A 16,160-nucleotide genomic window follows, 5' to 3' on the forward strand; every position below is an offset into this window, starting at 1 on the left:
TTTAGTGTGAACATACGCAGGGTGTGACATTTCAATGAGTTTAACGGCAACTGTGACGGAACTTCTGCTTTTAAAACCACTGTTGAGACTTTAACATGATGACTTCATTGAACTGGACTGTATCCGTGTCGTCAAAGTGTCCTAAAAATATAAATATTTAGTGATAAAAGAAATGTAATACAAATTGGATTCTATTGACAAAAAGAAAAGTCATGCATTCTTAAACTCGAACAAGTCATAATACTCACCGAAAGTGTGTCTTCCATTACCGATCTGTATTGTTGTGATCCTTTCGTCTTTTGGGTGCCGAGTATTCAAGTTCCACTTTTTATGTTGTCACTGCTATATGGTCTGGATTTTGAAGAATGGATCCCCTGCCTCCAATGGCGCGAATACACGGTTTGAAAATATGTCTTCCGACGTCACGTTTCTCGACATGAGAACATGCTCTCATCTTTCCACTACCACATACTGCTATTCATGTAATTCCTATCTAAAAATCTCGCGTCACTTAACTCATCATTTTACTCCCATTATTGACATTGAGAACGATCTATTGTACAAAGGGAACACTGTATATGTCTTATTTCGCTACTATTGCAATTGATCCTGTCACGTGTGATATTGTACGATCATAGTTAAAGGTGAAACAGTACTTGTTGGCCCGTACTTAGTTTTGTCCGTGGATGTGATATAAGCGAAAGTCTGTTTATGTTAATGTGCCAAAGGTTAAAACCGATTACTTCATTATCTGACTGAATAACACTCCAATGTCACTGTTTCTGGCTGTTATGCTAATAATAATACATCATATACGGGTATCATTTTAAATTTAACTAACGGAAATTATTTATTTAAAGGGTTTAATGCACATAAAAAATACTGTGGTACAAAACAAGAAATAATGCATACCTGCATGCAAATGATATGCAAATTACGGTTGAAGTTTGGTCGTCTTTATACTGCGAGTCTTTACTGCGCAGGCAAAACAGCGTTCTAATCTAGCGAGTACGCGCTCGCTTTGCTCACTGTACCAACTGGCAAATCTAGTTTCTCATATATTTGACTGTCTGAAACATGATTGCTGACAGCCGAAGGCAACATTATGACTCACTTATTGTTTTGGTATATGTCTGATAAGTGGTCTACAAATTCTTTAGTTGTCGTAATACTCCTATGGATCTATAATGAACTTTGTGACAGTGAGTTTAGCCATTTTTTCAACCAAGGACAGTATGTCAATGTGTATTGAACCCGGTATACACAGAGTGTGGACAATATACACTTGTATAATGTATTATGGGTAAAATGGGATATTGAAAAAAAAAATATTTTAGGAGGTTAGGAAATTTGAAAATTGAGAATCTGGGGGGGGGGGGGGGGTCTGTGAAAGGAATTTGGCCAAAATAAGTTATCCTCAGCCACAACCACCTCGTCCTGTAAATTATGTCTGTTCCCTAAGCTACTAAACCTCTGTGTGTGGATATTATCAATTGTTTCAATTCTTATTTTTGAGTGTGTGGGAGCATGCGGTGCTTCAACAAATGAATTAGAAGTATTACTAACCTCGTTGATTGCATTAACTGTAGCCTTGTGCTCTATTAGCAGACTGCAAACCTCTGACATGCCGTTCCCAGCTGCATAGTGTAATGGGGTATTTTTCTTCTGTAAATATAGGAAAGTATCAGTAATAAGAATGATGTTTATTATGACTATTTCCATATAAAGATTGGCATTGTAATGAGTTATATATGAAGCATTAGATGTATAAATATTGGCTGTGATATTTAAAGGCAGATGTCCCCTGTATAAAGGGGATCATGGGTAATGTATGCATATGCGGGAAATTCAAACTGCTGTAAGGAGCACTGACTTTGCCCTCATATCTTCATATCATTTTACACTGAAAAAGTTTCACATGGCTCTCATATTTCATATATACTGTTTGTAAATATATAGTGATGCAACATGAGTAGAAATAACTGACTTTAACTAAGTTTGGTAGTCAATATAACAGGTTTACCATGAAATTGACGCAGAATTTGTTTCAAATTTGTCTAGTAAAAACCGTTTGCCCAGTTGTCAATTAGGCTTACAAGTTACACAAAGCATAAGACAGTGTGAATGGTGCAAATAAACAACGTGCGAAATGCCAAATATCAAATGCAAAAAATACAAGCAAACAAAAAGGTCTATATGCACTCTATTAGCCCGATATTTTGCCTAAAATCAAGTTCACATGTGCGAACGGTATTTGAAAATGATACATTGTTACTGAAATAGAATGACATTACAATGAAACCAAAATGTTTCTTTGTTCCTCAGTTTGATCGATATACGTTCTGGGTTGCTACACTCCTTAGTAAAATCACAATTTCATTCTACAACTTTTTGTGTGCGCGCCAAGTTTTTTCTGTCAAGTAGTTGAGTCTTTGACGTAACTAGTACTTAGTAGGCAGTGATGTAGATAATAGCCGGTTTCCGGTCACAAGGCCCAGCTATAAGTATAACAGTTGTGGGACCGGCTTAGGAAAGTACTCAAACCTGACGATCATTGAAAAAAATTCTAAGGTTGGAATATTAAATATGACAGAAGTACTAATAGCAACTTAAATACCCAAAGTGGTAAACAAAAATTGACGATTACGCGGTAAAACGAAACTGACCACGATATTGCTGGCGAAAGCCTTCGAACTAGTTTTGTAGGGACGTTGAATTCGGATGAAGGAAGCGCGAAGCGAAGTATGCGGTCAATGTGACATCTCATGATGGATGATGCAACAACACGACGTGTACGTAGAGTAGAACTAAATGTTTTCTAAACTTCAGCGAAAAGAAATTTTGCCGATCAGACACTGACTATTTTCAAATTCTTAAAACATCTGAGAAAAATGAAGATAGGAAGCAAAATGTAGCACTGACAGACAAGATAGACGTACGGTAGATGAACAGGAGGCGAGGCACACCATGTTTTGCAGACTGGACAATGATTGTGCGTGTCACGTATACGGCATCAGATGTAATACATGTACCTAACCAAATGTTCTTGCACTGCAGTCTTTCTTGTAACAAGTATTGGCAATTATCAGAAACCTGGGGCGTTTATGACTGAGTATGTTTCGATCAAGAATTCCCATACTTTCAGTTAAATTTTCTGATGGCCGGGAAGCAAGACATTTTTGAAACTTTTAGTGCGATATTTGATACTGATAAGCGACGTTGATGATGGGTAAAGTGTTATAATTAATAAACAAATCTAACGTTGGCAACTCTGTTATTTCTGTAATGATCCTCAAATCTCAAAGACAACTGTATATGTTGTACACACAGATCATACATCACTGCCTAGTCTAGTTCATATAAGTCCTTACCTGTCGACTACGATCTCTAGCTCTGTGCATGTTGTGGAGATGAACTTAACGCGAACTAACTAGACTACAAGTACAATCATGGAGGCATCAGAAAATATTTGTTTCATTCAAATTTGAGAGTTCAGAAATCGTATTAAATTCTTTCCAGATTTCTCAAAAATCGTTTCCATATGTGTTGGCACTATCCAGCAATAATCCTCGTCATGTAAATGACATCGACTGACATCATAGTCAAACATACGGAGACAGAGCGGAGACCAAACTAGAGTCGGTACTCACCCCACCACGACGTATGCATTTATGCGTTTGTTTTGAAACAGCTGGGGTGGTACGCGTACACATCGGGATAACTCGGAGAAGCACATGTTTGTGATTTTATTGACTGTTTTCTGAGATGAGACATTGGGTTTCGAAATAATCAATCATAAACAGCCATAACAGATACTTTCAAAGAATTAGAACACAGAAGGAAAATAACGGAAACATCAACAACATTTCTACCAAACTCGAGATTGGAGGTAGCTCCCTATAGTAAGTGTGGAAGTGTAAAACTTAGTCCGCTCTGGTCCGTGCGATAGTTAATTTTGAAGTTTCACCGATTATGTTGTCAAAACACGACCTACATGTAATCTGTAATCTGTACAATAAATTGTCATCTATCTAACGATTTTGGTGTTTTCAAATTTACGTAATGATCGACCAAATGCCGACGCTAGTGTGTACGTGTGCAACTAAAATACCTTGTACAAATGATACAACTAAGTTAGTTCGTACCCAAGAATATCAGTTTACAATTTCAATTGCACAATTTGTCACTGTGTAACAGTGTTTAGATTGTGTTGGAACAGGTCTCTCAAAATATAATTTTCTCGGGCTATAAGTTTTATATATATCTTTATAGAAATACGTGTTTCACCCAGACTGGGTGTCTGGCCGTACGTACGCACCTAAAAAAACATAGCAGAAACACTGTCACTTGAAAAAAATATAACAAGAGCCTCTTCGGATTAGGTAAGATCTACATGTAACCAATATGTGTGAACAACCACTAATATGTTGATAAACTACCTGGGTCGGATTTACCAAATGCTCCTCCCAAATAAACAAACGTATTCCGTTGCAGATGCGCAAACATGCTTCCGTAGCATGGGCACATAGCCTGGTTGCACCTTGGGCTTTAAAATAGTTTAGATTATCTGACTCATTAATGTGTGGTTAATGACATGTATTGGAGGTTGTAGTGTGGACTACAGGGTTAGCTTAATGTGGGTCATGAACAAACAATCGAGCATCTGAAGGAAAAATTTCATATTTACAAGGTTTTAGTATTGTCATGGCTAACAGAAGCAAACATTATGAAACGCAAATCAATAAAGAAGTTCATCTTATTCTAAGGTTGAGATATTTAGTAGCTCTTGTCTGTAGTTTTGCCATTCTAGATGTTCCAATGTATTTTAGATGATAACCGGTTGTAGATTGTCTTCTTTTATAAGGTTGGACATGTATCATGATAGTTGAAGGCAGGCCCGTTGCTACCCATTATTTGATCTTGGCCTGTTGCCCCCCCCCCCTGGCATTCTTCCCCTCGACCCATTACCCCTCCTCCGACCGGTAACCCCTAGTTATTTTGACCCCCGGCCTTTTGCCCACACAGTTGAATCAAAAGTACTTTTAAAAGCTGAGAATTTCCTATTTCCATAGAACAATTTACTCAACAATGAAAATGTACTTAGATACTGTGTGTTTGCGCTTATTTACTGTCCTGTCAAAAGACAGCCATCTGTATTAATGTCTGGGTGGGTGTGGGGTGGGGTGGAGGATTTACTCTAAATTTTGGAAAGAGGAGTGTTAGAGTTTTCATGATAATTCTATATGAACAACATGGATAATTAAAACTAACCTCAACTAGCAAAAATATCACGTTACACGGCAACAAATACAATCTATATTTTGCAACAGATGGCAACACCAATGCAACGTGAGGACAGGTGAAATAATAGGATAGTTGTTTTGAATGCAAGAATATTGGATTTATATACAGAAGGTTTCGACAACTTTCACCTTTAGCTACAACTAGAGTTTTCTAGATCAGAGTTCATAAGTATTTCCTTTACTGTTTTTATTTCACATCAATCACCACGCTCTCTCCTGTTAGGGACACTTTACTAACATTACTATCATTGCTACATCGTAAATGGTCACACAGTGAACGATGGAGGGCATAGTTTACGACGGTATGTCAGATCAAACATTTATAAATCACGACGATTATGACAATTTAGCTGTTGGTCATGTGAATGGAGTCGCACAGCTCAAATGGTTTGACTGACCGGCTCTGAAACTACAAGGTTGAAAGGTCGAGCCTCGCTACTGATGTGTCTTTCTGAATGGCTGAAGTTGTTTGGCAAGATTTAACCATGCTCGTACCGTATCGGCCCACCTGTATAATAATGAACCTGGTACGATATAGTTTGCAATTGTAAACATACATGTATGTGCTAACAGATGCAGCAACTCTGTCTTGTATGCACCACATGAATTCATGACCTCTAACAAGAACAGTTATGCCGTATTAAAATGTATCACGTGAAGATGTGTCCAATTGGAAACAATGTAAAGTGCTTATAAAACTCTCTCTCTCTCTCTCTCTCTCTCTCTCTCTCTCTCTCTCTCTCTCTCTCTCTCTCTCTCTCTCTCTCTCTCTCTCTCTCTCTCTCTCTCTCTCTCTCTCTCTCTCTCTAAACACAGCTACTGTGACTTGTAAGCCATAACATATTTCTTATTTTCATTGCGTTAAATATGTCATAGTCTACATTTTACAAGCAAAGTATTCACATATGTAAAGTGTAGTAAGCCATCTAAGTCGCTACACATGAGGCTTCAATGCTCATCAAAGAAGGTCGAGGCTAATTCGCTGCGTGTACTTTTACGTGATCAATATCAATCACCGTGAGCTTCTGATGTGTTGCATTAGTCATTACAGTGGCGAACAAAACATTTCATACAAAGTTGGAAACTTTCAGGCCAAGCTTGATTTTGACCATTGCAACAAGGGGATCCGAAGCAGGCGTTCATTATCGAACAGTTCTATCGATGTTACGATGAAAGTACTGGTTCAGAAGACAGAATTTCCGTACAACAAAAATAGTGCCAATGGTATTGTAGCACAACTTTACAGTTTTTGAAATTGTTTATCCACATGGCGATCTAGACTACGTATAGGTGTTTATTTGCTGAATGACTGTTGTTATCTTTATATATATAGGTAGTTTATTGCAGTCCATGGCCATTGGCCCAAAATGCAATACATTTACATAATTACATTCACATGTTAAAAGCAGAAAAAAGGAAAACAAAATGTCGCTCACAACAAAGAATCTGCTTCTTTCCTCAGAGAAAGAGCATGAAAAAGAAATACAGCCAACTTTTGCAATATATCTCCGTTCTCACTATGCATTATTTCAATAAACTTTTCGTAGGATGGTGGTGAATAATAATAGGCAGGAATATATTTGTTGCGGTATTGGTTGAAAAAGGTACATTTCAGAAGAAAGTGGAATTCATCCTCAACTTCTCTAAAATCACAAAGTTTACAAATACGACCCTGTCTCTCTATGCCATATTTTCTCTCAGTTGTCACGTGATGTACAGCAAACTGTTCACTTGCATGTTCAGATCGCTCTACAACTATTTCTGTGTATTTCATTGAAATCAGCAAGCTAGTCTTTCTCAGCACATCCGTTGTGTTAGAAAACCATGGGAGTCTCCGTTGAAGTCTGGGGAGCCAAGATTGGGACTTTCACTCATCCTAAAAACTGGAGAGATATTCAACTGCACTTGTACAGTCCTTTTTCAAAATGGTCATATGTAAATCAGCTTGCCTACAGAACGATCGCCTGTGTCGTCGTGGTATGATATGTGGTTGCTTGCACGGACTTACTACTAAACTGCGCAAACATGTCGTCATTATGGCTCCAAGAAAATGGTATGTTGCTACTAGATGAAAATTATGATTCTTGTACTGAACGTGAAATTGGTCATTCTGCGAACTTTTCGTTTCGTTTCAAGAAACCAACAGTGGCACTGACTTTGGAATGTACTCACAGGTGCCATGTTTGGCATCTGTCAGTAAGCCATTAGTCAAAAAACTTTTGCAGTTAGCCGGTGACATAGAACTAAACCCCGGTCCCCAGTCTGATGTTATCGATGCAATGAAGTCTATTAAAGGGGAATTATTAGCGCAAATAAACAAGGTCGGTGAGCAACTTAGTCGTGAGATGTCTGTTTTGAATGACAAGCAAACTGTTGTTCAAATAACTTGTGACGGTCTTAGCCATAAGCTGTCAGAACTTCAACAAGTGACACAAAAAATGAGTTCTGAAATAAATGACCTTAAAGAAGAGAATAATGTCACCAGACTTGACATTGATGCTATCGACCAGAAGGTAGAAAGTATGATGGAACAACTGAATGACATTGAGAGGGATACAGACAGTCTTGAATCGTTTTCGAGAAGAGACAATGTCCGACTGTATGGGATAACAGAAGAACCAGGAGAGTCATTTGATAGTACAAAAGAAAAAGTTGTGTCAATCTTGAATGAAACAGTTTGAGGTAAAACCTGGGTAAATCGTGACATCGTCAGAGCCCATCGCACCGGCATCCGACGCGGCCCGCAACCAAGACCAACATTAGTCAAGTTCCATCATGGTGCAGACAAAGTGACTGCTCTCGCTGCAAGGGATGATCTAAAGAAAATAAATGTCGGAATTGGAAATGACTTAACGAAACGACAACATAAAACACTTTCCAACTTGAGAAGCCAGGGCAAAAAAGCATACTTTAAAAAGGGCAAATTGATTATCGAAAACAATGATGAACATATTGCGCAACAGAATGCACAAGAAGTTGCTGTTTCAAGTATTGTCGGGAGTACCGAAAGTCAGAAGCCTCGGAAAACATACAGGCGAGGTACAGTCTCCATTGCACCCCAGCGTCCGTTTACAAGATCCCGTACTAGAGAACCAGAGATGTGCACATCCGAATAGGGAATCGGCCACGGCTCAAAAATGTTGAAAATCATGTTTTGGAATGTGAGAGGACTCAAGAACAAGATTAAAGATTTTGACTTTGCGAACTATTTGTTACTCAATGATGTAATTATTCTAGTGGAAACCTGGGCGGAAAGTGATATGGAATTTGACGATATATTTCCGGGTTTTAAAGTTTTCAGTAAATATCGTCCAAGAAAAGCAGCTTCTGGTAGATATTCCGGTGGTATCATTATTATTGTAAAAGAAAATATTTTGCCTTATATTACACCAGTCAGATGTGATATGAAAGATTGTCTATTCCTTCTCATAAATGGAGATTTAATTAGCAATATCAAAGATATTTTAATTTGTGGGGTATATATACCCCCAGAAAAGTCAACATATTATCACAATTTGCAGTCGGAAAATGGTGTTGACTTATTTGAAACCCAATTGTTAGAAGTTATTTCTAAACTGCCAGATGTAGACATCATTGTGGCAGGGGATTTCAATGCACGTACTGGCACTGAAGCTGATTACATTGTTGATGATGACCCCAAGTATGTAGTCAATGATATGCCTAATTATAATACAGATTGTTTCAATATGCCCCGCACTTCAAAAGATAACACAGTAAACATTTTTGGTCGCACCTTGCTCACTGCTTGTTCTACGTATAATTTGCATATTTTAAATGGTAGATCGGGGTCAGATGCTAATAAAGGTGATTTCACCTGCATTTCACACAATGGGGCTAGTGTCGTTGACTACATCTTGGTTTCCACTCAAATGTTTAATGAGATTCATGATTTCTCTATTGGTTTACGTACTGAATCTGATCATTTTCCACTTCACTTTAAGTTATCTTCAGTTTTATGCCGTCAGTTAGAACCCAGGATCCTGCAAAGGCCTATTGCAGAAAAATACATTTGGAACGAGGCTCAGAGAAATTCTTTCATTAATCATTGTCAGTCAGATTCCGCTACTGCTCTTTTAAACAATTGTAGTGAGAATGTCAATATTGAGGTAGACGATTTTGTGTCAGCCATTCAACATATTTTTGATGACGCAGCATCTAAGTGTAATATGGTCAAGAAAGTGTACAGCTTGGGTAAAGAACGCCAGCGAAAACAACCCGATTGGTTTGACTCAGAGTGCAAAAAATTAAAATTGGAGAAGTTTAGGTGCTTGAGGAAATTTCGCTCTGAGGGTAACGTTTGTTTTCTCAATAGTTTTAAAAGACTGAGATCAGAGTTTAAAAATATGTGTAATGAAAAAAGACGAAAATTTCTTGATACTCGTAGAAAGCAGTTGGCTACTTCTATCAACGACCCAACCCGTTTCTGGCATACTCTCCATAAAATTACTTCTTTTAGAACACGCACCCCTTCTCTTCTGCCAGATGTTTGGTTTAATTATTTTAGTAAGCTGTTCCAAAATGATTCTGTTGTTATCTTTGCAATATATACGTGATCATTTGGCTATTGCTATGGGCGTGGTCATGCTGCTAGACATATTCGCATACATTTTTTTTAATGGTCGTTCTATTGTCTATATTATCATGTTATCTTTGTGATATACATCATCATATGGCTGTTGCTAGGAATATTTGAATCCATTTTTGAATGTTTAATCATATCTATAAATCACTGTTAATATCTTTGCAATATATGCGATCATTTGGCTGTTAGTATGGGCGTTGTCCTGTTGCTACGAAGATTTGCATACACTTGTGGAGAGTTTATTCAGTTGTCTATTAATCCCTGTAGCTATCGTTGCAATATATGCGATCATTTGCATGTTACTATGGGCGTGGTGTTGTTGCTGGGCGCATTAACATACCTTTTGGAATGTTTATTTAGTTGCCTATTAATTCTTCTTGTCTTTGTGAAATAGCTATCAAAATATATTGAATTTTTCAAATCAATGTGTCAACATAAACACACTTGTAAACAATATATACATTCGATGTTATCGAATTAAAATCATTGACGCTATTCTAGAAATATTGGAAAGGGATTATATTAATATTTGAGGAACGTGAATTGAAATCCAGAAATACTGGTGAGTGTGAATAACAGTGTTTACTTCTTTATTGCAAGTATGGTCTTCATATTTGTCCCATAATGCCATTGTATGTTTTTTATTGTTTTTATTTGTTTTTTTTAATTTTTTCATCTTTACCTTTCTCAATGTATTTCTTGTAATAGGTAATACATCGCACTGTTCAGCCTTTACACTATAGTTACATTTACCCAGATGAGACACTACTTCAGTGTATTTCTTAATCTCTTCCTCGTTACTTTAGATAAGACCTATATACTTCACATCCAAATTGGACTTATTTGATGACATGTTAATAAAGGTAGCTAGAACTAAATAACTGAGTTTATAAAAAATTAAGTTCAAGAGTTTGTTGAAGTCAATGTCATCAATCAATATATGTATATTAATTAAAGTTTCCTGTCAGTAGGACATAGTTAAAATCAAATACAGTGAAATCAAAAGTTATTCACTTTAGAAAGAAACGTACTGCATGTAGTAATTTTATTTTTATGATTGTATGCAACTAAGTACAAGTATATTAGTATTGTTATGGATGAATTTCTTTTGTAGTTCTTTTCTGTTACCACTAAAGAAACATTTGCTGAGTAAGGTGATAGACTGTAAGATATGTCGTGTTGTTCCGCCCTCACCGCCCTCGGGGATTGACCGATGTGAGAGGGCGCCCTATCACGGCGTACCTTACAATTACTTTAGGTGCATTCTGTTCCAAATTCAGGTCACTTTAAAATATGGGCTTTAACACGTTCACCAAATTGTTTAATGCTACTGTGATTCCAATTCTTGAATTTATTGCCATGTCATTTTCATTCAGAATCGAGCAAAACTGTTAGGTGTCCATAAATTTGCACCTACTCTCGCTAAATTACTGAAAACACTGGTTAGGACGTGTGTATTGCACGCAGGTGGACTATTATGGCTCGGTATTGTAACAGACTTTGTAACCTTGGCAATGATAGATTACCTACTAAGATTCTCATTTGGGACCATGCTTATTATGTTGGCAATTGGTCTTCTGTGATGCACAACAAATTTGAGAGTTTAGATATTATAGAATTGACACCATGTGATATTCACATTGTCAGGTTAGGTTAACAGTCTAATTGCATAGAAAACTGGTATCAGCATGATTGTAATAAACCGGAATTACGCACTTTGTGGTATTTTAAAAACCACATATGGACGTGAGAAATATTAGTATTTAAATTTGAACGCTTTTCTTTTTGTTCGGTTGAGAATAGGAATTCATCCACTTAGGTTCGAAACATGTCGTTTTAGGGGCGAGGGCCCGGAGAGTTTACAAGCTCGCCAGTGTGTGTAATGTAATGTTACACAGATTCAATTGTGGACAAATCCCACTTTTTATTTCACTGCACACTCTATCCAAGGGCATGAGGCAACAATTCTGGTGTCTATAACAATATTGAATAACATGAATAAAGACAACATCAACAAGTTCCGTCAAGTTCTTGTTTATAATTATTTCAGTATCTTGAATTGATAATTAATATCTAATTATAATAGACACAGAAGTGCATATATTTAACTCTATCGAATCGCACTGGAATATATATAGAATGTACGGAACGCTGCAGTGTGGAATATACCGATTGAATAGCACCCTCAACGGTCGTAGAATTTACTTCTCTGTCTTGTCGCTCGATCGCGAGCTCGAATGATTTAGAATCGTGGCAAACGTCCATGACAGTACTGGAATTTGAAAATGTAACCTCATTATTTGCTAAATTTGCTAAAAAAAGAAGGGGTACTACACGTTGGTGTCCTTTTTCGTTGTATGTGTGATACCACATCGCCCTCATTCACGGACACTTTCTGTTTTGGGGCAAAAGTTACGAGTATTTGTTTAATCAGTCAAATGATGTTGTTACGTTTTCTCCTACTTTCAAAGTGTATATTTTGAAGAGACACAGATATGAAGTCAAATGTTTAATAATTATATTTACGTAATTTTATGAAAATAATATAGACCGGAATCAACTGTGTGTTTGAGCCTACCTCAACTCTTCGGCACCAAATATTGATTAAAGTAAAACATTGTCAATTGTGTTTTTGTTTATTTCCCTTACAAAGGAAGCGACGTTTCTTAGCTTCATTCCAAGTAATATGCTGTTTCGGCAATCTGATTTATTGTTCCGCAACATGCGAAATATATATATATATATATATATATATATATATATATATATATATATATATATATATATATATATATATATATATATATATATATATATATAGTTTTGGTAGTACTGGAACTCTTTCTTGGGTGTAACTCGGAGTTTCACGCATATTGCGATCATCAGACACTCTCTGATATATATATATAATATATATATATATATATATATATATATATATATATATATATATATAACTCGGTGAGTATCAATCTGCTAAGACAGTGCTCTATACCGCAGTGGCAGAGCTATATATATATATATATATATATATATATATATATATATATATATATATATATATATATAACTTAACATCGATAAATGTAATATTATAACTTTTTCAAGGAAAACTAAGTCTAGGGTGATTGATTATACATACATACAAACTTGATAAACAGCCAATCAAGAGAGTACAAGTAGTCAAATATTTAGGAGTATACCTAACTCATAACCTTAGTTTTTCTCAACATATTAATCATATTATTAAAAGGTCATTTCAAATGCTTGGATTTATAAGGCGTATTTGCTCGAATTTCGACAACGTGCAAACCTTGAGAACTTTGTATATATCATATGTCAGAAGCAATTTAGAATACTGCTCAGTAGTCTGGTCCCCTCATCAGAACTACCTCAGTCAGAAAATTGAAAGGGTCCAAAAGAAATTCATTAAAGATATGTGCGTTAAGCAGGGTTATGTGTATGAGTCAGATCGATACTCAGAATTATGCGGCGTTTTTAATTTGCCTCCATTATCTCTTAGACGTAAATTTCTTGACCTGTGTTTTGTCTATAAATGTGTGAATTCTAGATTTATTTGCCCAGATATTCTTGATAAGTTTAATTTTTATGTTCCTCCAAGGTGTTTTAGATTTAGGGAAATTTTTAGGCTTCCTAACCACCGTATGGATCTGTCCAAACATGCATTTGTATCGTGCTCTATGAGGCTTTTAAATAGTCTGTATCCTTATGGCATTGACCTTTTTACGTCGTTTGCTGATTTTAAAAATGAATTGAAAGAGTTAATATATACAGACGGGTAATTTTACTTAATTTTGTATTTCTTTATGTTTATTGTATTTTCCTCATTGTGTAAAGGTAATGTGTAATTGTTATTATGGTGTATGGTACACGTTTTGTTCAATCATTTTTTGTATTTTATCAAGGTCGTCCTGTTATTGGGCTAAGCCTGTTGGATGATGAATGAATAAAAAAAAATATATATATATATATATATATCACCACAAGAGGGCAGCAGGTGGTATCAAGCTTCGAGAGAAACTTCATGGGTCACATGTTCGATTTCAAGCGTCCATGAGTAAACATCGACTTTTGTCAGCCAACAGATTTTTAAGGTAAAACATTTTGTATTTTTTTCAAGTTTCGATCATTCCACTTCTGGCCTTATATCCAAAAATAACAAATATAAGTAGACGTGTATAATGAGTTTATTAAAATATAATATAAACAAAGAAGTAAGTATGTAAATGTGACTCATAGCTACGTGGGCCTTTATTATCTACATATCATTATCATTTTCGGATTTCACCAGAATTGTTGCCTCATGCCCCTGCTCTATCATGACTTAATAATGCACTTATAATATAACTTATAATATCTTACTTGATTCATGTCCAAACTTTGCAAACTTTAATGAGTCAGACAAATGGAACTTTAAAACGACCAATAAACCTATAGCAAGGAATTATCATTTGTAAAATTGTTCGCAAAATACTGTTAAGGTTTTATGGTCAAACATGTCTGAAAATATCCATATTCAAACAAGTAACATCAACAAAAACAGAGATATTATTAGTACCATTTGTACACGATGGGTGGGTGAAATCAGACTCATTTCTGTAAACAGTGAGCAGGAAATTCAAACAACCTGACTCATTGTAATTTAGTTTGCAAAATCAGTTTAAACTTTGATTACCTTGGATAACACTCGTTCAATTGTAATTCATCGCTTATAGAGAGAAAATTGCATGATATCGTAATTTTGCTCCAGAAGATTAAGTTCACGCATATCCCATGAAATGATCGAAACTTGAAAAAAATACAAAATATTTAACCATAAAAATCTTTTGGCAGACAAAAGTCGATGTTGACGACATAGTAGTTTAGAATTCTAAACTGGTACAGTATTACGTTTTAAAAACTCCATTACCTATACCAGTCTAGCTCAGTGTCAAGTGTGTTTGAACCCCATAGTGAGTGAAGAACGAGTGGCGTATGTCAAGTAATCCATCACAAATTGACAGGCCGTCGTCACCAAACGTCTTCGACCTTTCTCATGTTTGTAGAATGACTCCTCCCCCAGTCTGTTAAAACTAAAATCACATGGGGACGCGATGACGTCATCATGTTTATATGATCACTACAGGAGTAGTACAAAAATCTGTGCAATTGTTGGGAACTGAGCTAGACTGGTATTAGTAATTTATTTTATTTATTTTTTTATTTTTTTATTTATTACTCTTCATCACAGGCAAAAATTGATTTACACAATAATGAAAACATATTAACAATGTAACTAGACAAGACAGAAAAAAACAAACATATTACAAAAAAGTGGCAACTAGCAAACAATAAAAATACAACTATAACAACAACAGATAGCCTGTGAATGGAATGAACAAACAGGTGCCGAGCACCTCTACTTGTGTCCAACCAACATCAAAAAATTTAACTAAAATAAATTAAAAGAGCAAATATGCAAACACAGAAAATGATAACATATACATTGACATCAACAAATTTTGCAGTCACGACATTTACAAACAGACGATCAAGTACAAAAATCAGATGGTTCAAAAGAATTCATAAATTTCTGGTGATAAAACGATGAAACCTCAGATTTAAAAGCAGAGACACTTTCCGCATGTCTAATATCGTGACTGAGCAGGTTCCAGAGGGGTACAATTCTATTAAAATATGAATTTTTGAATGACTCTGTCTGGCTAAATTGCCCTTTGAGTTTAAGTTTATCAGTCGAAAACCTTGTGTTTGTGTAATCCCGTTCAACTGAATTAAAGTGGACAAAGTCATCTAGTTTGATGTCATTGTACCCAAATTTACATTTGTAAAGAAGTGTTAAGTCTGCCATTTCCCTTCTGTATGTTAGGGGTAAAAGATTTAGTTGAGTAAGCCTATCTTTATAATTTAGGTCGGGATAATGTAGAATGAACTTAGTAGCCCTTCTCTGTACCCCTTCTAACATCTGAATATTATGCTGGATGTGCCCGCCCACAAACAACTACAAAACTCAAGACCACTCCTAATCAAAGCAGTGTATACGATCTTACTGACATTCTGAGGAGAATTATAACCTAATGTACGCTTAATCATGCCTAATTTACTGTTTGAATTACTAACGATTCTATTGATGTGGTTGTTCCATGACAGTGTGGAGGAAATGTCAACTTCTAATTCTTTGATAGAATTAGTACGACCTAGTATGGTACCATTCATGTTATAGTCATAGTGAATTA

The 16,160-nt window shown here is 35.9% G+C and overlaps 1 protein-coding gene across 1 annotated transcript in view; it reads right to left on the reverse strand.

The window, feature by feature from the left end:
• Window positions 1–16,160, reverse strand: part of LOC144450378 (uncharacterized) — a 200,999-nt gene that overhangs the window by 25,123 nt on the left and 159,716 nt on the right. Inside the window, exon 6 of the mRNA XM_078140979.1 lies at window positions 1,567–1,665. Within this exon, the coding sequence (XP_077997105.1) occupies window positions 1,567–1,665 (99 nt within the window). The remainder of the gene's footprint in view (window positions 1–1,566; window positions 1,666–16,160) is intronic.

Source organism: Glandiceps talaboti, chromosome 19 (assembly GCF_964340395.1).
Source record: "Glandiceps talaboti chromosome 19, keGlaTala1.1, whole genome shotgun sequence".
NCBI lineage: Eukaryota > Metazoa > Hemichordata > Enteropneusta > Spengelidae > Glandiceps > Glandiceps talaboti.